This window comes from Diceros bicornis, chromosome 13 (genome assembly GCF_020826845.1).
Source record: "Diceros bicornis minor isolate mBicDic1 chromosome 13, mDicBic1.mat.cur, whole genome shotgun sequence".
Lineage (NCBI taxonomy): Eukaryota > Metazoa > Chordata > Mammalia > Perissodactyla > Rhinocerotidae > Diceros > Diceros bicornis.
In genome coordinates, this window is record NC_080752.1 from 36,502,699 (window position 1) to 36,520,667 (window position 17,969).

The 17,969-nt window shown below is 47.9% G+C and overlaps 1 protein-coding gene across 1 annotated transcript; it reads right to left on the reverse strand.

Annotated features, from left to right (window-relative positions):
• Positions 1-734: 734 nt before the first annotated feature.
• On the reverse strand, positions 735-7,714 carry LOC131412892 (aflatoxin B1 aldehyde reductase member 3-like). The gene is made up of 7 exons (XM_058553070.1): positions 7,477-7,714; positions 4,849-5,036; positions 4,548-4,652; positions 3,687-3,783; positions 3,358-3,457; positions 1,701-1,830; positions 735-896 (listed from the first exon to the last, which is right to left on the reverse strand). Exons 1-7 carry the CDS (start codon positions 7,712-7,714, stop codon positions 735-737), a joined length of 1,020 nt encoding a protein of 339 aa, XP_058409053.1.
• Between the last annotated feature and the right edge of the window lie 10,255 nt (positions 7,715-17,969).

Below are 17,969 nucleotides of genomic sequence, written 5' to 3' on the forward strand. Positions count from 1 at the left end.
AGCAGCAGGCCCAGGGCAACGGCCAGGAACCTGATGGATGACCAGACGACAGGAGGCTTCAGCTAAGACTAGAGTAAAGCCACTGCTAAACGTGAGAGCATCTGCTCAAATGTTCCCCAGCGTCCTGTGAGGTTTGTCTTCCTGGTGATTAAATGGTAGGTTTGTGCTCAGACTGTTCTATTTGTAAATAATCAGTGAGGGCATTTCTATGTGAGAGAAGATCCGTTTCAGGGGTTTGGCCCTCTTTTTCTACCGTGTGCACAGGAGTGAGGGCCACCTCCAGCCCCACAGTGGCGAGGTCAGGCTGGGTTCAGGACAGGAGGCTGGGGAGGCCTCATGAGGGCACTGTGTCCTGAGACCTGCTCACCACCTCTGCCCTTGGAAGACTCCAGCTCATGGTTCTGCCCCTCTGGCAGGAAGCCCCCAGGCAGGAGGGAAACAAGCTGCCAGCAGTCACGGAGACGAGTCTGTGGGTTTATCAGGACCTGGGCTGCAGCCGCGTCCAGCGCCCGCTTTATTCAGGCAGGAACTGCCCGAGCAGGGCTCCATCCCGGCCTTTACACATTGTGAAGGCTACTGGGAGCAAGGCGGGAATCTAGAAAATTAATGCATGGATCCACACAATCAAGAAAGATCAGGCTCAATCAGCTTAAGGGAAAGACTGGCTGGAGTGAGAGAACAGAAGAGGTGAGAGGAAAGAAAGAAAGCTTTTGGCAGCTTGAGCCACTGGGGGCCTAGCGGAAGTAGTTGAAACATTTGTGGGCAACCAGGTGCCAGGCTTGATCAAAGGCCCGCACGACGGCCGGCTCCAGGGGCCCTTCCTCAGCCGCTGCCAAGTTCTGTGCCAGCTGCTCCAGGCTGGATATGCCAAGAATGACCGCGTCCCCGTGGGCACCCTGCAAGGGGAGACCGCCAGGCGTCAACACACTTCTGCAGCACAGTGACTCTGGTCACACCCACTCCCCCTCCCAGCCTCGCCCCTGCCAACAGGTGGGACCTGATGTTCATTCATGCCTACACACTTCTACAGAGAATTTACGGCGCCTTCAACAATTGTAACTAAGTGTCTCCAATCCCTGTCTTCTTTCCCCTGCTGGCACACGGCTCATCCTCAGACAGAGCTACGTGCAGAGCCCAGGTCTGCCCCTCAGCAGCTGCGTAAACCTGGCTTAGTTATCTGCCCTCTCTGAGACTCAATCTTCTTCTCTATTTTCAGCCGGGTTATGGGAATGAGAAACTATGTAAAGCACTTAGCTTCCACTGGTTGAGAACCTTCTATGGAAATGCCAGGCAGTATGCAACTGTATAAAGCTAAAGCTGGAGAAAAGTTTTAGCCCGGAAGACAGGGGACACCAAAGAGAGAGGGAAACCCCAACTCCCACCAGAGCAGTGACTACTGGGTTTTCAGTCAAAACTGTGATAGAGTTCTACCCACTTCACAGCCGTGTGACCCGTTTCCTCATCAGTATACCTAGGATAATCACACCTCATCAGGCCGACATAATCTCTAAATCCATGTTTGTAAAGCCCTCAGCACAGAGCCTGGCACCCAGACAGTTACTAAGAACAACCGGAAGACAGCCACAAGAATGGAAACAGAGAGAAATTTCAGAGGAATAAAACTATTTAGAAATCAGCTACAGGTAATTCTGGCTGCCCTAAAGGAGCACAAGCGTCCATAAAGCAGACGGCCGGGTTACCTGCAGCTGGGAGTGGTGGTACATCCACCTGAGGACGGCCGAGGTCATGCTGGGGGCGCTGGTCCCATAGGCAGCCTGCAGGGCCTTCTCCACCAGGGCGATGGCCTTGAAGTGGTGCTCCTTCCAGTAGCTGGGCAGGTGGGCAGGGTGACACAGGGGTCAGTACCATGGGGTCACTCCAGGGTGGCCGCCGCCACCCCAGTGCCCGCGGCTCTGAGGGGTCAGCATGTCCTAGTGGAGGTTTTACATCCTTGCATGGCAGAATGCATGTAGGTTTCTGGGCCCTTCATCAGGGTGCTGTTTGCAGTCCCGTGGCAGGACGAGAAGGGATGCAGTGGGCAAGAATCCATGCATTTCACATGTTCACCAGATGTGAACTATGCAACCCCCCAATCAGAACCCAGGACGAGCCACAGCACCACCCCTGAGACCCGGTCACAGACTGGACCCTCGACAAATCAGGCTCCAGTCCTGGCTCTGGCCTTGGCTGAGCCACCTGCCTTCACTTTTCTCACCGCTCAGTGAGGAAAGGAAACACCCCGTGCCAGCCTGGTTCGCTGAATGCAACACGGAGAAGAGAAAATGGACTTGAGGATGCTCTGTAAACTCCAGAGAGCAGACACAGTGGGAACCATCAGCCTTGATTCTCCAGGCTGAGGCCCAGGCCCTGGTGGTGTGAATGCTCCTCCAGAAACACTGCTCAGGATGACCGACCCTACACCTGGCCAGGGTCACCAGAGACCCTTGGGGCAAGGCGGGGGCTGGATTAGAATTTCAGTCACAGAAGTGCACACACAGTGAATCCAAACATTAGACACTCCACCGCTTAAAAACTCCTTGGCCATTTCCGTAAAACTCGCATCAGAGCGCCGTGCACGGAGCTTGCTTTGTTGTTCTCCTCCCAGATGGGAAAAAACAGAAAAGGCAAATCAATCAGATTATACAAGGAAATTAACCTTGGAGACTTGGCTTCTATAAATCTAGAAAGATGAGCTTTCCAGCAGTGCACAGATGATGTCTACATTTGATAATTAAGAAACAGCAATAAAGTGTCTCCTTAGAGAGAAAATGCGAGAGGGAAGACAGCTGTAAGAACTAATATCGTCCCCTCTAGGGAGTGTAGCTTAGAAAAGCGGTGCTGTTCACTGTGAACAAGGCTTGTACTTCGATAAATTTTTCAAAATTTAAAAAGTGGAAAAGGAAGGGAGGAACGCTGTTCCCAACAGCGGCTGACCTATACCTTCAACGACGATGACAATTTTATGCCAAGAGTTTACAAACTTAGACTCCTTGGCCAAAGATGACAGGCCATCTAGTTATGGGGCAGCAGCACGGCCCAGGTTTCCCTAGTCCCATCTAAGCTTCCGCTCCCGCTGTGGGCAGGGGGTGAGCTCTTCCCAGGGAAGAGATAGTGTCTTGAGACCTGGCAGAAGGCCCAGGGATCCACATTCCCAATCGAGGCCCCCAATCCCTCCCCAGAGACACTCGGAATATTCACGGAGGAAAGGGGCTCTGTAAACCCCATGGGAATCCAGTGTCCTAGGTCTGAGCACCAGGGGGAGTCCTAGCCCCCAGGAAAGCAGCCCCAGGGACTCCCTACTTCACACTAAGGGGACCCAGGCCACCTCCCGCCCTCACGCAGATGACCCCAGCTCACAGATTCCTGAGGAACTCAGCCCAGACATGCCCAAAGAAGCGGCCCACAGGCTGTTTCTTGTCCTCGTCCTCATACTTGTACTTGCCGGTCAGCAGGCCCCCTGTGGGAAGGCTGCCATCAGACCCAGTGCCCACCCTGTGCCCAGAGGCTACTCTGCACTCGGGGGGATGGTGGGGGAGCCAGGAGGAATGGAGGAGAGCCCAGCCTCTGGTCAAACCCCTCCCGGCTTCCCAGGTCCTGGGCCAGGATTTCCCGTCAGGAGGAGGCAGAGACAGGACAGGGCCAGGAATCCCTCCCCCAGGGGGAGGCTGGCCCCCTGCAGCCCGTACCAGCCAGAGGGCTGTAGGCGTAGAACCTCAATCCAAAGTGCCTGAGGCAGGGGAAGAGCTCCGTTTCCACTTGCCGGGAGACGACGTTGTACACGCCCTGCAGGGAGAAGGGCCAGCTGGAGAGGGTGCACCTGTCAAGGGGGCACCCCAAATTTCCCCTTGGAGAGCCCTCAGGTGAGACATTAACAATCCCAGGTCCTTGACAATCAGGGCACCTACTTAGTGGTGGTGGTGGAGGGGGCTCGTGCCCAAGATAGATTCATTCATTCAGCCAACATTTCTGAGCACCACCTACAGGCTGGACATCAGACTTCCTCCAAGGAGCCAAAAGGACAAAGCCCCGCCCTCTGAGATGTAACAGCGAGGGAGAGTGTGACAGGTGTGCTCCAGAACAGAGGCAATCAACATACACTGGTGAGTTCTGTGACCAGTGCCTGGCACCAGGCAGCTGCACAAACATTTGCTGAATGATGCAGAGGAGATAAGGAGAGCCCGAGATCTCAGGCTCCACTGGGTGGGGGGAGAGGCTTCCAGAGGACAAAGCATCTAAGTGAGCCCCGAGCACTGCTACCAGGGGAGGAGGGGGAGGAGGGCTCCAGGCTGCAGTGAGGGGGAGGAAGTGGGAAGGACGGGACAAGGTGCGCACGCGGGCAGGAAGGGGAGCCAGGGCCCGAGTGAGCAGGTGCCTGCTGGCCAGGCTGAGGAGCTTATACGTCACCCGCAGGGCACCAGGGAGCCATCTACAGGCTGTGAGTAGGGAGCAGCTGCTATGGGGAGGGCATTCGGGCCGTCACAAGGGCCCAGAGACCCGCGATCAGCAGGAGCCCTGGAGACTGAGGCCTCTGCAGCCCTGGCCCTCACCTGGTACACGGTGGGCAGGATCCAGCCGTTGCTCTTGCAGAGGGTACAGATCTCGGCCACCTCCCAGGAGGCATAGTTGGAGAGGCCCAGCTCCACAAACTTGCCCTGCAGGGGAGACGCGGCCGTCAGAACCCACGGCAGCCAGGACACCAGGAAGGGGAGACCGGGGCGGGGACCCTGGGACGTGGTCTGTCTCCAGATGCACTCTGCGGCAGCCCTGCACCCTCCACTCTCCTGGGTAATGACAGGGCAAGGAGAGGAGCAGGACACCTCCTCCCAGAGCTCCGGGGGCCGCCCTCACCTCCTGGTGCAGCTGGTGGCAGGCGCGCAGCGTCTCCTCCACGGGGGTGTTGTGGTCCGGCAGGTGCAGGTAGAAGAGGTCCACCCGGGGACACTGCAGCCGCTTCAGTGACGTCTCCAGCTGGAACCGGAGACTCTCAGGCTTCAGTGAATTTTCACCCAATGGATTGGCCTTGGTGGCGATTTTCACTTTGGGAGGAAAGAAATGCAAGTTTTGGCCACTTTACCAACATTGGGAAGGGTCTAGCGTAATGTTTAAGAAGCGGACCATGGTTCACATCCCACCTCTGCCATTACTAGCTCTGTGACCTTAACCAAGTTACTTAACCTCTCTGAGCCTCAATCTGCTCAACTGTAAATTGAGAGTGACAATGGTACTATCTCATAGCGGGGTCCCTATGATGGATCAGAAGGTGGAAGGACGTGCTCATTATGAGCTGCTAACATTATCCCTATGATGATCCTCTACCGGGCAGCTGGATGTGCCAGGCCTAGAGGAACCCAGCACTCCATCACTGCCCTCGAGGACTCACTGTCAAAGAGCCACTATACAGTAAGCGAGGCAGAGATACACACAAGGTAGCAGAGGAGCCCAGAGCAGAGTCGTGAGGCCCACCAGGAGTTCGGGGAGGCTTTCCTTAGACTCTGAATCAGAATCTCCATGGGGACGTCAGGGCCACTCAGAGGCAAGAACGTGGCGTGTGACGAGCCATGCCTCCAGTCCATGGATCTAGAGCACCAGGTCCAGGGGGACAAGAGGATGACAACAGACCAGACCAGATGCAAAGGGGCTGGAGTGCACCCTGGGGAATCAGGACGTTAGGGGGACCTGGGGAGCCTCAGAGCACTTTTCAGCCAGGGAGCTAAGTGGTCAGCTTTGCAATCTTGAAAGATGACTCTGAATGAAGCACAGACAAGGAAACTCAAGGGCATGTGGGGAAACGGGCAGACCAGCAAGGAGAGACTGGGGCAGGAATTCAGGAGACAGGTGCAAGAGGCCTCATCTTGGCCCCAGAGAAGGAAAGGCAGGGATCCCTTAGAGAAATAGCCCACTGAGAAGAGGCCAGTGTTCTGCCATCTGTTGAGTCAGGAGTCACTGAACTAAACACTTTTCTCCCCGCCCCCCAGTAAGAATCTCAGGTGATGGACCAGTGGGTGAGAGGAGGCCCTCTCTGCACTTTTCAGGCTCAGAAAGTCACCTCGCAGGCCAGAGGGCGGTCACCGGACCCCTTGAGATGAGAGAGACAGCAGGCTGCGGAACTACTCATTTGGAATTTTCCCATCCCCCCACCTCCTCACCCTCTGCCCCACCCCTTCTTGATGCGAATGGAACTTCAGATCTGAGGTTTAAGGACCTGGGCCCAGCCAGCTCTGGCCTGAAGGAGGGGTTGGAGAAGAAAACGCAAGCAGGAATAAGCTCCGAGTTGTCACGGAAATGCAGCCAGGTGATGTATAAAGAGCGAGTTTCTGAGATGCATGCATGTTCTCGTTTTGTTCCAGATCCCCCATGCTGTGAATTGCAGGAGAAACCGAGCAAGACTCTACCAGAGGAGAGAAGAAAAGAGCCTCTGACTGAAGGTCGGTGCAGTGTGCTAATAATATCCTAATAACAACCACAAGAGTAACAGCTAACACCGCCGAGACTCACTACTGCCTGCCAAGCACCATCCAAGCACTTCGATAGGCATCAGACTCATGAGGGACGCCCCCGAGCCCCTATACACCTCACACTGAGTTACATCTGCCTGCTCCAACACCCTTGGCACTGCCTCATCTCCCCGCCTTTGTACACCTTCTGCACACACACTGCCCACGCACACAGCCGAGAATGCCCTTTCTCCTCTTACTCCTCCTGGAAAACTCCCATCAGTTCTTCAAGGTCTAAAGCGCCCTTTTCTGAGCTTTCTTCAATAGCCCTCAGAGGAAGTGCTCCAACTTCCGGGCTCCCCAGCCAGCTCTAGAATCTGAGCTCCCTGAAGTGGATTAGTGTCAGGTTCCCTTCTACAGCCTCAGACAGAGGCTGGCACAGAGAGGGCACGTAGACACAGTACGATGCCCACTGCCCCAACCCCCAGGTGCTACCACCCTGGTGAAGCCAGAAGCACTGCCAACCGAACAGGACACCCAGAGCTCCAGGGAGCAAAGTCCAGGGCCCAGAGCAGCGAGGAAGCAGAAACCCCGCCCATTCTAAGCCAGGGAACACCAGGGTCGTGGGCAGGATTCCTGCAGATCAGGTCAGAACGGGGCACCTGCGGGGCACGGGAAGGAGGGCAAGGACTGCACTGCGCCAGACTCCAACGTTTGCAGTGCCTGCGAGAACGGCTAGCCAAGTCGGTCCAGGCTCGACCAGAGCTGGGACTTTTGTGGAGGGAGGGTCCCGGGCTACCTTCTCAGAGGGAAAAGGAGAGGAATGGAGTCAAGACCAAGCACTGGCCGGCTGTCGGGGTCTCGACGTGCACGGGGCCTGCGGAGCAGGGGTTCACAGAGCTGCAGGGGGCCAGGGGAGGATGGTGCCCGGGAGGGGACGAAGCTGTCGGTCCTGACTGCTGTCGGTGCAGGGCTGGGTCGGGTCAGCGGGGCGCGGTGCAGGGGGAGGGCGGGGGGCCGGGGCGCGGGCGCCAGGCCTTACCTCTGCAGTCGCCGCCGCCCAGCCCGAGCCCCAGGCCGCCCAGGATGCTCTCGGACTGGCCGCCGGTGTAAATGAAGGCCGTGTCTATCTCGGTGTGTCCGCGCTCCAGGAAGGCGCGCACGGCCGCGGCGCTGGCGGCTGCGTCCAAGCTGTCCCCCATCCCCATGGCGCCCAGCACGGTGGTGGGCCGGACCGGGGCGCCCGAGGCGGCCCGCGGGGCAGACAGCAGCCGGGACATGGGGCGGCGGGACACTCGGACACCACGGGAGCGGGCGCAGTTGGCGAGGACAAGTGTCTGCGCGTGATCCCGGCGCCGCTTTAAAAAGGGGCTGTCGGGCCCCGCCCACGGGCGTTGGGGGAGGAGTGCGCGGGGGAGCAGGGGGAGCAGAGGAGCCTCCAAAGTGTGCGCGGCGCCCCCCACGCACGCGGCTGCCGCCGACCATGAAGGACCGTGTGCGCTTCCGCTGCGTAAGCGAACCGTAAAGCTGAGAGCTGGAACTTCGGGGGTCTCCCTGCCACGTTTCCCCACCTCCTTGGCCTCCTGCCTGAACTCTTCCGGGGTCCCTAAGCCCTCCCGGATGGGGCTCTCCCAAGCGCTGAAGGTCCCAAAATGAGGCCTTGGCTCACGTGTGGTGGCCCTCGGGGCTGTCCGGCCGCCATGCGGTCACAGAGGTCGGCTCTGTAGTTGTCTCCTTGTCACTTGCCAGTAGCTCCAGCCTGCGTCCCTGTGGAAAGAAATGTTCAAGTATTAGAGGAATAGAACTATTAGCTTCTAATTCTCTACCCAAGCGAAAACACCTTCAAATGTGAAGGCTAAATGAAGACTTTGTTCAGACAAACAGAAGGGGAGAGAATTCCTAGTAGCAAACTTTGGTTAGAGGGAGTATTTGAAACAGTTCTTTAGACGGAAGGAAATTTGGGTTTAGACACCAAAAAATGAAGATTGCTCGGAATGGAAAACCTGGGTAAATATAAAAGACCCTTTCTCATTTTTAACTTTTTATAAAGATCATTGAGTTTTTCTAAAGTTACACATATGCTTACCATATGACTCAGCAAAAACCTATGTTCACACAAAATACTATACACAAGTGTTTCTAGAGGCTTGATTTGTAACTGCCCAAACCTGGAAACGATCCAACTGCCCTTCAGCTGCAGAATGGATAAATAAACTGTGCTATATTCATACAGTGGAATGAATTACTGGGAAACAGTAACATGGATGAATCTCAACTGCTGAGCCGGCCTCCAAAGGCTACATACTATCCGCTTCCATTTATATGACACTCCTGCAAAGGCAACACTAGAAAAGCTAATCACTGGTTACCAGGGGCTGCTGGTAGGAGGAGAGAAGAATCATGGGGAGTTTTGTGGGGTCAGGGAGCTGTTCTATATCTTGATTGAGGTGTTAATTACATGACTTTACACATTCATCAATACTTTCAGAAGTGTACACTAAAAGGTGTGAAATTACAACATGTATATTACATATTAATATAAAAATTGTAAAAGAAAGATACTTGACAGTTGAAAGAAAAAATAAGTCATGTATTGTTGTTTATTACAAAAAGTAGTTTGTAACAAAGGTAGAAGTAAAATATATGAAAAGAAGAACACGAAATGAGGGGATGAAATGACAGTATACTGTTTTCATGTTCTCACTCTGTATGTGAACTAGCGTACTATGATTTGGAGGTGGACTGTGATAAGTTAAAAATGTAAATCATAAACATTAAAACCACCACTGAGAAGATGAAACAAAGCGGTATGACTAATAAGAAACAGTAGAGGTAAAATTATACATAAAAGATACTGAATTGAGGCAGAAGAAGTCAGATAAAGATGTAAAAAGTCACGAGGAATGGACGGAGCAAATAGAAAACAAATAGCCAGACAGATCTAAGCACAATCATACCAATAATTACATTAAATAGAAATGATATAAACACTCCCAAATGAAGGCAGAGATTGTCAGACTGGATAAAAAAGCAAAACCCAACTATATGATAAGTGCTAGAATCCCACTGAAATATATAAACAGAGATTGCTTAAAAGTAAAAGGATGGAAAAAGACCCACCTTGACAAACTAAGTATAAGAAAATTGGAGTGGTTATCGGAATCTCAGACAAAGTAGATTTCAGAACAAAAAATACTATCAAAGACAAACGGAAATTTCATAACAACAAAGAGGTTAATCAAAAAGACATAACAATTCTAAAGGTGTATGCACCTAATGATGGAGCATCAAAACACATGAAAAGAATTGACATAACTAAAGAAGAAATAAACAAAAAGCAATTATATTTGGAGATTTCAACACTCCTCCCCCAGTACAGTCATATGTTGATTAATGAAGGGGATATGTTCTGAGAAGTGCATCCTTAGACCATTGCATCATTGTGTGAACATCATAGAATGTAGTTACACAAACATAGATGGTATAGTGTACTATACACCTGGGCTACATGATACTAATCTTATGGGTCCACTGTCATATATGTGATCTGTCATTAAGTGAAACAGTGTTATGCAGCACATGACTATAATTGTAGAACAATCATTAATCATAGTTGACAGAAACTCAGTAAACATATAAAAGACCTTAACAACTCTATTAACCAGTTTAACACAATTAATATTAATAGAACACCGAACAACGGCAGAATATTCATCCTTTTCAAGTGCACATTCACCAAGATATAACATATTTGGGGTCATAAAACAAACATTAATAAATTTAAAAGGATTCATGTCATACAAAGGATGTCTCTGACCATAAAGGCTGTAAATTAGGAATCAATCATTTCATGATTTCTGGAGAAATCTCCAAATACTTGGAAATTAAATAACACGTGCTTAAATAACCCATAGATCAGTAGAGTAATCACAAGGGAAAGCGGAACATATTTTTAACTAAAAGAAACTAGAAATATATAAAACTTTCTGAGATGCAGCTAAAGTAGGGCTAACAGGGGAATTTATACCACTATGTGGACATATTATATAAGAAAAAATGTTTCAAATCAATGATCTAAGCTTCCACTTTAAGAAACCAGAAAAAGAAGAGCCTATTGAACCCACAATTAGAAGGAAGGATATAAGACAGATAAGAGCCAAAACAAGTAGTGGGTCTCCTGGCAACAAAGTCTCTTAGATTTTCTTCAGCCTAGAATGTCCTGATTCCTTTGTCATTCCAGAAGGATCTATTTTCTGGGTATAGGATTCTGGGTTGATGGTTCTTTTCTTTCAGCACTTGCAAAAATGTTGTGCCACGTCCCTCTAGCCTCCGTGTTTTCTGATGAGAAATCTGCTGTCATTTGAATTGTCTTTCCCCTATAGGTGTCATTTCTGTCTTGTTCTCTGCTCTTGAGATTTTATTCATTGTCTTTCATCTTCAGAAGTTTGACTGTGATGTGTCTTGGTGTGATTTGGGGGTGTTTATGCTGTTTGGAGTACATTTCACTCTTTGAATGTGTAGGTTTATACCTCTTGTCAAATTTGGGAAATTTTCAGCCATTATTTCTTTGAATACCTTGTCAGCCTCCCCTGTTCCTCCTTCTCCTTCCAGGACTCTGATGACACGAATGTTAGATGTCAGATCACGTCTTCTAGTCCCACAGTCCCTGACACTGGGCTCCTTTTTAAAGTCTGTTTTCTCTCTATTGTTCAGATTGTGGAATTCCTATTATTCTTTCTCAGAATGCATTGATTCATTTTTCTGCCCCCCTTGTGCTGCCATTGAGCCCATCCACCAAGTGTTTTATTTTGTTGTATTTTTCAGTTCTAAAATGTCCATTTTGTTCTTTATATCTTTGATTTCTTTGCTGAGACTTCTGTTTTTTCATTTGTTTCAAGAATATCTGTAACATTTATTGAGGCGTTTTCATGATGGCGGTTTTAAAATCTTTGTCAGATAATTCTAATATCTATGTCATCTTGGTATCGGTATCTGTTGATTAATTGTCTCTTTTTTTTTCATTTAATTTCAGACCTTCTTGGTTCTTGATATGACAATTGAATTTTTATTGAAACATGGACATTTTGCTTATTATATTATGAGAGTCTTGGTCATATTTAAGCCTTCTATTTTAGTGGGTTTATCCTGACACTGCTCTGGGCCTCAGTAGTACCGGGTTGGGGTAGGAATTCAGGCTCCCACTAGGCCTCCACGGATACCTCCCTGGGTAGGAGGTAGGAGTGCCTCCTTACTGCTCCCCATGTGGCCTTCACTGACACCACTGGGGCATGGAGGTGGGTCACCTCCTTAGCACTGGGCAGAGATGAATGTCCTGATTCTCCACTAGGCTCTCTGACACCATGCAAGTGGGGAAGGGGAAGAGCTCCTCCTTACTGCAAAGTGGAGGTGGAAATCCAGGCTCCCGTGTGGTCTCCACTGACACAGCAGTGTGGGGGGTTGGGAGGCCTCGTTACTGGCTGTTGAGCATGAATGTCCAGCTCCCTATTCATCCTCTCTGGCACCACTCCATCGAGGGTTGAGGTGCTTCCCTACAGCCTAGCAATGGTGGAAGTCTAGGCTCCCCATTCAGCATTTGCTGGCGTGGGTGGTAGCGGGGGTCGCATCTTTATTCTGTGGTGTTTGGCTGGAGTAAAAGGTCTCCTAAAACTATCCTGGCTTGCCTGGCTGCCCCTTTCCCGGTTCTCTGGCTAGAGAAAGCAGGTTTTGCTTGGAGCCTTTTCTGTCTGAGCTGGTTGACATTTGCAGGTAGTTGGCTTCTTCAGCTCGAACTCTGGCATATATGAGGCACAAAGAAAAACCGGGAAATTCACCTCTGTCATTCCTTGGGTCCTGCGGTCCCGAGCTAGTCTGACTTCTTTCCATCTTTCAGGGTCCTCTTCTGTTTCTGTTATTCGTAATACACAGAGTTTTTATTTGTACTTAGCAGGAGGAATAAGGAAAAGTATGTCTATTCCATCTTGCTGAAAGCAGAAGTCACTTTGGCGTTTAAAAATTAAAGTTACAAATACACTTTGCAAATGATTTAGCCACCCCGCTTCTAGATCTGTACCAAGGAGAAATAAAAATGTATGTTCAAAGACTTATACAGAAATGTTCATACCAGTTCATTCATAAAAGCCCCAAACTGGAAACCAACCAACATGTGAATGGACAAAGAAAGTGTCATATATACATATAGTGGAATACAAAATAATCAGCAATAAAAAGAAATGAACTACTGATACACACAACGACATGGATGAATCTCAAAAACATGGTGCTAAGAGAAAGAAATCAGACACAAAGGTCTACATACTCCATGATTCCACTTATATAAAATTCTAGAAAATGCAAATGAATAGTGACAGAAAGCAGAGCAGTGGTTGCTAGGAGCAGAGTTTGGGAGGTAATTGACTGCAAAGGAGCATGAGAAATCAACCATACACTTAAAATTGGTGAACTTTATTGTATGTAAATTGTACAATAAACTTGGTTCTGAGAGAATTATGTTATGCCAAAATGCAAATTAAAACCACAATGAGATACCATTACACTCCCTAGAAGAACAGGTAAAATTAAAAGAACTTAAAATAACAGCTAGTTTACCATCATCGTGATTGATGGCTACAGCACTCCACTGTACTGAGTCATGCTGTCTTATCACAGGGCAAGTCTTGTCGACAAGGCTCCATAGAGCCATTGGTTTGGGTAAAGCAGTTTAGACGGTCTCTGTGTCTAAAGGTTGAACAACTACTTATTCATGAACACAGCTAAGGCCTTGGGGACCAGGCTTTGTCTTTGATTGGATCTTCTAATATCATATCACAATAGTTCATTTTTAGACATGACAAAATTTATGGTTTTTCAATTCAGAAAGAAATTATTAAGGATGGGAACGTTGGATCATGGAATTAGAGCTTCCTCTTAAATGAGACAATCTCTCTCTTAGGGTCTAGTAATAGGTTAGCTCAAAGGGTAAGCACTGGACAGTAGGAGGATCAAGTTCAAACTTCAGGGTAGGATCAAGTTCAAAGTTCAAACAAACACCAACAGAATCTAAATGGCAAAATTTCTAGTTCTGTGATTATCATAGATACCTGTAATTCTTTAGGGTGTGAAAGGGACACAGGACCTGAAAGTAGAGCTGGATGTGCTGCTGCCTAGACACCTCCACAGCTTATTACTTCAGGAGGCTCCTTTCACATTTAGGTGTTTGTCTGGTAACTTGGTACAGAAGACTTAACAGAATTTCCAGATATAGAATGTGCTGTCCTCAGGCTATCATAATGTAAGTCTTTATCCTTCATGGCCGGGGGGCCATGAGCCAATAATTTGTCTTATACAAGCTGTGAAATGCCTTTGGAAGCTACCTAATTACCCCTCATAAAGATGATTTAAAGGCTAGGTCTTGGATTTTGTCCTCATTCAAGACCTGTCCATTCTGTTTAGCTGTGCTTGGATTGCATGCAGTGCCAGCATTTTCTTCCGCGGGAGCCACTATCTGAATATGGTGCTTAATTTCATTGTTGTAATGAAATCTGTCCACATCTGCCATCCAATGTTATTGTACTAGTGTTTGTATGACCCATTAGTGGAATAATCCAGGGGAATTTAAATAGCCCAGTGAAAGGAAGAGAATGTGTATGGCATACCTTGCCAGGTGAAAGCATATTTGCCTGAATGGATACTGAAGAGAAGACATTAGCAAAATCCAAGGTCACAAACCAAGTGCCAGTAGTGGCAACAATTCAATCACCCATGTTCAGTGCTGAGGGAGTGGCCACTTTTTACTTAAACCTCAGTAGTCCACAATGATTTGCCAAGCACCATTATCTTTTTTCACCTACCAGACAGAGCTGGGAAACAGAGATAGCATTGCAGTAATCCTTGAATGAGGAGAGCACTTTTTTCTCTCCTGGATGTGGCGCTGTTACAATTCCTTGACACGCACAGGCATTGGAATATAGACAGTTCCTTAATGCTTTCTGCTGAATTTATGGATGCAATTCCATGGGGATCATGAGCATTTCTAACCAGCCCATCAAATCATTTGCACCTTGTTCAAACAATTCCAAAGGGACATATCAACCATGCAGTCCAATAAGGGAATGGCCATTGCACTCCAACAAAATACTCAGAGCTCTCATATTAATTCAGTCTCAGGCCATAGGTAGTAGTCCCTTTATCCACGTGCCAGAGCAACACAACTTTACATGAGGGGAACTTCTGGGGAGAATCCATCTTTCCCCCCAACCTTGTCATAAACCTAAGCTGCTTTCTCAGGCTCTTGCTGTTTCCTCCCTTAAGGGTATACGTCAGTACAGAAGAGCTATCACTGTCACAGGGTTAGCCAAGAATCAGAGTCAAAGTAATTGCCAATTTGGAAGGGCCAGATGCCTAATCAAATATTAAAGACAGTATTTCCATTTATCAGGATAGTTGACAATACATGTATAATTTATTGATAATATCTGTCAACATTTTCCATCTACCATGGGGAATGCAATGACAGCACTGGCCACACAAAAGGAGAAACCACAAAGCTGAACTGGTGTTACAGACTGAATGTTTGAGTGCCCCCAAAATTCATAGGTTGAAACCCTAACCCCTAATGTGATGGTATTAGGAGGCGGAGCCTTTGGGAGGTGATCAGGTTAGGTGAGGTGATGAAGGTGAAGCTCTTATGATGGGATCAGTGTCCCTATAAGAAGCAGAAGAGACTGGAGCACTCTCCCACCATGTGCAGGTGCACCAGAAGGGACTGTTTGCAAACCAGGGAGTGGGCTCTCACGGACACCGAATCTGCTGGCACCCTGATCTTGGATTTCCAGTCTCCAAAGCTTGAGAAATAAATGTTTGTTATTTAAGCCACCCAGTCTATGGTATCTTGTTACAGCAGCCCGAACAGACTAGGACACCTGGCATGAACATCTTGAGATCATTGTTAATTTTGATGTAGAAGATTGTGTCTGAGGATTATGATTTAACTTGTGAAACACAGAAGGTCCATTTTCTTATCACTATGACACATAACTTTTGATCTAGATTAAATACCTGTTCTTCCCAATTAAGTTTGCTCATTTTTCATTCTATGTTTCCTTATGCATGTCTGAAAAGTAAGGTGGTAGCTGTTGATGTATTTGTATCAATAATAGAAATACTTCACAAGTAGAAAATAATACCAGTTTTATGTTAGTGTCATTTACTTCGAATAGAAAAACAGTCAATTCCAATAATAATTAAACTTTCCTTCCATCCAATCCATAGAATCAAAATATAGCTTTTGGAAGTTCATTTTGTCAAAGGTGAAACATCTCACACTATCGTGAATGCTATTTTTAATTCAGTTATAAAGTTCAACGTTGATGATAAAAATGTTTTTGTGGAGGACATACACTTACAAATTTTGGTGGGGCACAGTGATGTGTTCAAAATAGTCCTATTAAATTAAAACTCTATGGAGCAGAAATGTACTTTCTCATAAGCAATTACGTCCTGACAGTCCTACCTTCTTTATCCTTTCTAAGAGGTATTCGGAATGCAGACTGGAGGCCCTGGCGATGTTAACCATCACAACCACCAGTAAGAAGCAGGCCAGAAGGGAAAGGAAGCAAGCAGGTCAGCCCAGATGCCCTCGCTCCCGCCTGTAGCGTCAGTAGTCCCTGTTCTGTGCATTCATTCATGCACACACCACCCACACCCACTCATCCTGCAGCTTTTACACACTACTGACTGAAAGGCTTCCTTAGTTTCAGGGTGATCAAATGTATGTTGCCAGTTTCCAGATCCAATTCTGTACCTTCGTCTTTTGAAAAAGCTGTTTGTGTAGGAAATGTCTGAATTCGAGTGACCGTCAAGTATGTGTGAGATACGCTCTCTGAAAGGTTCTAACGGATGGGACTTGACCTAGCAGAGAACACCTCCCTGACAGGGATGCTCAGGGCTGAAGGTCTCCCAGCCAGACAAGAGACTCATCTTCTCCACTTGACCACTCAGGACCATTGCTCCCGGGACAGTTTATCTTCCAAACGTGCCCCTCTGTTCTCTCACATCCTCTGTTTACAGCATAACTTTGACACTCCTCCCATGAGGCAGGACGGATGCTACGGACTTCAGAAGCTGGGATGTAAAAGGCATTACGGCTTCTGTCTGTTTCTCTTGGATGCTCACCCTTGGAAGCCAGCGGCCATGCTGTTAGGAAGCCAGTCCACATGGAGGGGTCACATGTAAATGTCCCAGTTGACTACAACAGCCGATATTCCAGCTGACGGTCAGCGTCAACCGCCAGACACGTGAGTGAATCACCCTTCAGTGATTCTAGTCTCCAGCTCAAGGTCACCTCTCAGACCTTGGGGAGGAGATGAACATTCTCCACTGAGCCCTGCCCAAACAGCAGCTGCTCAGCCAAATGTCTGTTGTTGTTGTTGTTTTAAAAACAGTTTCATTGAGACATAATTCACATATGATACACCCATTTAAAGTGTATAATTCAATGGTTTTAAGCATATTCTGAGTTATACAAACTGCAGGATCAATTTTAACGTATTTTCATCACCCTAAAAAGAAACCTGTACTCATTAGCAGTTAATCTCCATTTCCTCCCAACACCCCTCCCAGCCCTAGGCCACCACTAATCTACTTGTTGTCTCGAACAGTTTGTCTATTCTGGACATTTCATGTAAATCAAATCCTACAACATGAGGTGTTTTGTGACTGGATTCCTTCACTTACGACGATGCTTTCAACATTCATCCACACTGTAGATGTGTCATTACCTAATTCCTTTTTATTGCTGAAAGTACTCCATTGTGTGCATACACCACTTTCTATTTATCCACTCACCAGATGATGGGCATTTGGGCTGTTCCCACTTTGCCTATTATGGATGATGCTGCTATGAACATTCGTGTACAGGATTTTGTGTGGACATGTTTTTGTTTCTCCTGGGCATATCCCTGAGGGGTGGAACTGCTGAGTCATATGGTAACTCATGCTTTATCTTTTGAGGAACTGCCAGACTGTTTTCCAGAGTGGCTGCACCATTTTACATTCCCACCAGCAGTGTATAAAGCTTCCAAATTCTCCAAATTCTCATCAACGCCTATCACTGTCTTTTGTCACTATAGCCCTCCTACTGGTGTCGAGTGGAATCTTTGTGGTTTTGATTTACTGTCCTCTGATGGGTAATGATGCTGAGCTGCTTTTCACGTGCTTATTGGCCATTTGCATATCTTCTCTAGAGACAGGTCTATTCCAATCCTTTGCCTGTATCTAAATTGGGTTTTCTATCTTTTATTATGGACTTGTAAGAGTTTTTTTTATATTCTTGATATAAGTTCCTCAGGAAATGTGATTTGCAAATATTTTCTCCCCTTCTGTGGGTTGTCTTTTCACTTTACTGATGGAGTCCTTTGAAGCACACACATTTTAAATTTGGATAATGTCCAAGTTCTCTGTTTTTTCTTTTTGGCTTTTACTTTTGGTGTTGCATCTAAGAAACCATTGCCTAAGCCCAGGTCATGAAGACTTACTCCT